We start from the raw sequence: 6,000 nt of genomic DNA, 5'->3' as shown, positions 1-6,000 counted from the left end.
ACCATCCACCACGTCCTTCAACCCTCACAGAAGATTAAATGCAGTCTTCCATCTAAAAAGAGTACCTCTCTTTTCAGAACCAAGGATTTCTTTATCTTTACTATCATGTTTACTTATAAAATTTCCGAATCATATACTTACAAAACACCCTTGCTTATCCCACTTACGCATACATTTATTTATGACTATTAAACTCTTAATTTCCTACACATATCACGTACACTTTTCAATAACTTCTGCTTTAAAAAAAAGTATTCGTATCCAACACATACACTGCACTTCCATAAAGGAAAGCTGGTTCAAAAATCCATGCACTCATTCAGGCGCTTAGGTTTCCTTAAATTTTAAACTATTTATATCACTTGTTCTGTGATTCACATCTTATCCTACCACCATACGTACAATTTGCTACTAAATACCTATACGAGTCAATCACTTCTGTTCTTCCAATATTCACACTAACAGTCCTGGTTTACACGCACCTCTCCTTACTCTTGCAGTCAATTACTCTGAACCCTCTCCTCTTACATTTCAGACAGAATCATTAATAAGGTCATTCTTGTTTCTTCTACGTGTAGGTACCATACATGCTGGTTCTGCACGGACGCGAATGATTTACTCTGATGTACTGAATCATTATGATACCCATTACATTTTCCCTGACATGTACACAAAATGGTTTACTCATATAAACAGAATTACTAGGAGAGCCATACAAATGATTTTATTTAGATGTCCTGATATAATTTCTCCAAATTATCTTAACTGGAACTTCCGCAACCAAGAGTCAGATCATAAATTCAGTTATAGATGCGTTGTATATTGCTTAGAAGGACAATCCAGAACAGAAATAAACTAAGCAATTCTATATTATAATCAATTTCTCCGTCACGCATAAACTATGAAAAACAAAGGAGTCCTCCTGATGGATTAAAATATGGCCAGCAGGAGGATCACAAAAAATCAGCATGGGAGATGAAACATCCTTAGAACCTATAAATCCAAAGTCTGAGGTCGACTGTTTGTGATTCGTTCAACCTAGTAACTAAAATGAGGTCATCCCAAACTCTTTTTAATACGAACAACTGAGGGCAAACAAAACAAGAATGACAGAAGCAAACAAAATGTGGAAAGACGAGAATAACAGTTTTGGAGGAAAATTAATGAAATTTTTGTCCCCGGCCTAAACAAGCCCGATTCTCCCAATGTAAACACTGATCTCGTAAAAGTAGGATGATCGAACCTCTTCCTAGGTCCTCAGAGAGAGAGAGAGAGAGAGAGAGAGAGAGAGAAAAATTCCGTCTATCTTGGTTAGTAAGTAAACTGTCGATGCAACGAAAAAAGTTTTGAACAATGATAGTCATAAATAAAATATTTGTATAAACAAATTAAATGGTGAAAATACAATAAAATATTCCGGATACAGGATGCAGTGAAATACTAATAATATGATGAAAATTTTTCAAAATAAGTACGTTCTGATGAACGTAATTAAATGTCCAGCCATAGAGAACAAAAAAAAAAAAAATAGATGGCTTTGACTGACAGGGTGGTAAAATTTTCGGTGAAATAATGAGGAAAAAATATTTAACTGATGTGATACTAAAAACGTTTTGTAATTTATTTTTTTTAGTACAAACTTCAGATTTTTTATTTTATTTGGGACTTTGCGGCTTTCATTATTCTAAATATCATCCTTTGTAAAAGTTTTTCCTAGGTTAATTATATTCTTGATAAAAAAATATCAGAAACTTTCCTACCAAAAACTTATCAACTGTCATCCAAAGGTTCCGAATAACAAAAATCATAACAATGACGGTTTCCTAAAATCACGAAAATATAAACGGAGGTATTTCTATAAATAGTTGTGTAAAAGCCTTTTCCACACACTTCCAAGAACAGGGAAATAAAAGACCGCCTTGTAATACTCCAAGGAACGGGTGGGGAAGCATTCTAACGCAAAAAATTAATTTTCTCCCGCCTTGCGAACTTGATGAGGCGGAAAAGAGGGGAAACTCTCAACATGCCCCTGCATGCATGAAGGTAATTAGAGGAATTTTTGGAGAAGAGAATCAACGGAAATTGTTACCACATCTGATTGGACTCAAAGGCAACTTAAAGTGGTGTATACAAGAAATACGAATAATGTGTATGCCATTTATAAAATTATGTACACACAAACAAACTAATCATATTTCGAATACACAGCAGATGCAGCCAAATCAGCAAAACACCAGAAGATATTCTACAAAGCTTGCTTGATAGAGTACATCATATATCTAGAGAGACAGGTCTTACATTAAATCTAGACATAAAAAAAGGGAATGATGATGGCAGACTGCTCGAAGGGAGAAGTAACACTAGATGGAGAAAGCATTTATGATTGCGAAGCTTGCAGATATTTAGGAACAATGATATCCACTACATTTTCTAAAGAGACTGTGCTCAGCAAAAGACTGAAAAAGGCGAAACAATCGATCGACAAGCTCAATAAAATTTGGGATTCAAATGGTCAAATTTCGTACATAAGAAAGAGTTTACATTAGTCAAGTATGATCTGTATTGCTATCCTGATATGAATTATGGTAGGAAAATGAAGCTGTATCTAAAAGATTTGATAATTTTGAGAAGGAAGCTTCAAGAAGAATATTTGAATATTACGGACATGGCAAACGTGGGTGAATGGGAAGATAAGATGCTTGGACATGTTCTTCGCACCACCTAGGGAAGAATAATATATGAGAGTGTCAGCTGAGTTCCTCTGGGAACCAGAGGAGTTGGAATAATCAGACCTACTTAGCTGAGGACTATGAGACAAGGTGAGTAGAGATTTACAGAACTAAAAACGAAAAGGCATGAGTGGCGGAATTTCACAGAGGGCCTTAGCGTCGCACGGTGTTGGTAGCGATGATTATATACATGCAGTATATATACATATGTATATATATATACACACATATATATATAATCATACCATATATATATATATATATATATATATATATATATATATATATATATATGTATGTATATATATATATATATATATATATATATATATATATATATATATATATATATATATATATAATATATATATATATATATATATATATATATATATATATATATATATATATATATATATATATATATATTATATGATCACAGTGGTGGCATATATCAACGTGTATGTCTCATGAATGATCCTCAAATCTATATAAATTTATTACGGGAACAGCAGGGGAGGTCACTTTCCCATACATAAAGGAGCGACAACAACAACAACAACAACAACAACAACAACAATAATAATAATAATAATAATAATAATAATAATAATAATAATACTTTACAGACCTGCTTAAATCCACGATAAATCAGCTGGATTTCCTTCCTCGTGAACTTGGTCGTTTTGGCTAACTTGTCCAGCTCCTCCGGCCTGTGCCGCTGCACGTGCAGACTGAAATCGTCCATTTCATCCTCTGCAGATGAGAGAAAACAGAACCAAAATTAAATTACTTAGAACAGGTTATATTTGAACATGTCATTTTTAGTAAAAATCACAAACAAAGAAAACTGACTGATTTGTTTGCATTGTGAGTGTTTGGTCTAATGAACCGGCACTTGAGCTGCCAGGTTATTCAGTGCCTCACAAATAAGCAACTTATTTAGACAGAAAGTTTTAATGGCGTGAAGACAGAGATGGCAATGAGTGTTAAATATAGCAAGGTCATTGCAGACTGAGAGTTAATAGTCTTCTCTTTTCAGATAATGGAAAATCATATTTTAAACAGAGGCAAGTTAAATAGTTCTAGAAATATAGAAGAAGGTAGGAAGTTTAATATTCTGAAGTGAAGAATGGTCAAAATGATCGACTCTCGGTTCCTGACCTCCACACAATATCTGTGGGATTACAATGCCTATTGTGTAAAAAAAAATTGGATTTTTTATAATGAAATAACGCTGTTTAACACTATTGTGCATTTTATATATAAATACTAAAATTAGTTTATAACTTTCCTAGACAAACAAATTGAAAAATACTCTAGCGTTCATTTTTTTGTGTTTGTTTAAGAGTGAATGTGAATAAGTGTCTGCCTTTTCATAATTTCCATTTAAAATTTAACCTCTTCCTTCGTTCACATTTTCTACCATTCTTGCTAAGAGAAAGTGAATGGGAATAAAGATCTCTGCCTTTTCATAAATAACCTATATAATTCTACATGTTCTCTCTAAGCAGTCAGGTCTGATGCCACACAAGAAGGGAGGTTCAATAAAATTTCCTTTTATGGGATGTTGTTTGTTAAACACTTATCAGAATAACAACCATCGTCAAGGCATTTATTCATTTTATATCGTCTGTCTGTCTGCTTATGCTCACAACTTACATCGTCTGTCACCTAAAAGGCCAGAGCACGATGAAACAATATACTAGATGACTCAAAGGTACGAAGATGACTGACAAAACAATGCCAGAGGAATTAAAATATCTGGGTAGACATTAAAAAGTTATTACGGGGCTTCAGGTGACATCAATATGAAAACATTAATGACTGAGTATAAATATTCAATCAATTAAATACTGAAGTCATAGGCCTCATCATAATACCTTAATACAACAGCATCTAAATGTACAGGATCGTATCTTAATGGGCGAAACTTGAGAAACACAAGAGGAGGGCACATTAATTATACTTTTCTTCCTGGAAAATTAAAAGACATTCCAGCCTTGAACTTATGTCAGTGTAAAAAATTAAAACTTAAAGAAGAAATGTTCCTTTCTATTGCGCATCGAAGCACAAGATAACAAAAGGGGAAAACTTTTCCTCCTGATTTGTTAAAATAAATAATTGAGAGAGAGAGAGAGAGAGAGAGAGAGAGAGAGAGAGAGAGAGAGAGATCAAATACCCACAACCAAGAATTAAGTTAATTCTTCCTTGTATTATTGCGTAAAAGTAACTAAGGAACCATAGATAATAAAGATGAATACCTGGGCTTCTCTGTTCCGTGAATGGAATCATTTTTGGAATCCACTCCCAGCTACCGTCTTCCCAGATTCCCATAGAACCCCCTCTTTTTGGAGGCGGGTCTACCATCCGCCCCACCACCCCACAACCCCCGCCCACTATTCTCGTACAGTCTATCTCTTCCTTGTCTCTGTCAGACTTTCATTAGATGAGGGCACTCGGTTACCAGATATCTTAGCCTTTGACAAAAGGTCTCTATAAGGTAATAATTAGATATTTATACTCTTGACCTTGATCTAGGTGTTGCATAAAGAAGCATATTGTGTCAGCAACGCATAAATGGAAAACAGACACCAATTTGCACCTCGAGGGACCAGCATCGATTTCGCGAGGGGGAAAAATAAAGGCAGCAAGAGCCTGCAGCTTCAATACGGCAGGGAAAAGAAATCATAAAAGAGTCTCCAGAGAGAGAGAGAGAGAGAGAGAGAGAGAGAGAGAGAGAGAGAGAGAGAGAGACTGGAATCCCAGAAATGAAACTGGGAGCGGACGTAATGGGATACGTATCAAAGGAGAAAGTGAATGAGGGATGAACGGAAACAATGATTTTGTGGTAAAGGAAAAGAATATGGGGAACAGACAGATTATTTGCAAGCAATTATAGGATATATATATATATATATATATATATATATATATATATATATATATATATATATATATATATATATGAATGATTTTGATAATAAAACAAGGTCATAAAGTAAGAAAAAAGGCCTTAATTGGTCTATCAAATCTTTAACAAGACAAGAGATGACCATTAACCTGTCTATATCCTCAAACAGAAAGTTTCTCATTGGACAAACGATAAAGACAGGAAAATATATTAGCAAGGTCGAGGCTGAGGGAGGTCAGACAGTAAACATGCTTGTAATATGAAGGCTTCAGAAATATATTAGTATGTTGCGTTGTGATCCACTGGGGAGCTCGATACCATCCTAAATACTGTAAACGTAATCACAGGACAAAACTG

The 6,000-nt window shown here is 34.5% G+C and overlaps 1 protein-coding gene across 1 annotated transcript in view; it reads right to left on the bottom strand.

The window, feature by feature from the left end:
* LOC136845967 (neuronal calcium sensor 1-like) overlaps window positions 1–6,000 on the bottom strand; it is a 248,609-nt gene that overhangs the window by 69,584 nt on the left and 173,025 nt on the right. The window contains exon 2 of the mRNA XM_067116514.1: window positions 3,361–3,485. Coding sequence (XP_066972615.1) covers window positions 3,361–3,485 — 125 coding nt within the window. The remainder of the gene's footprint in view (window positions 1–3,360; window positions 3,486–6,000) is intronic.

Source organism: Macrobrachium rosenbergii, chromosome 14, assembly GCF_040412425.1.
Source record: "Macrobrachium rosenbergii isolate ZJJX-2024 chromosome 14, ASM4041242v1, whole genome shotgun sequence".
NCBI classification, from domain to species: Eukaryota; Metazoa; Arthropoda; class Malacostraca; order Decapoda; family Palaemonidae; genus Macrobrachium; species Macrobrachium rosenbergii.
This window is presented reverse-complemented; position numbering and strand designations above follow the sequence as displayed.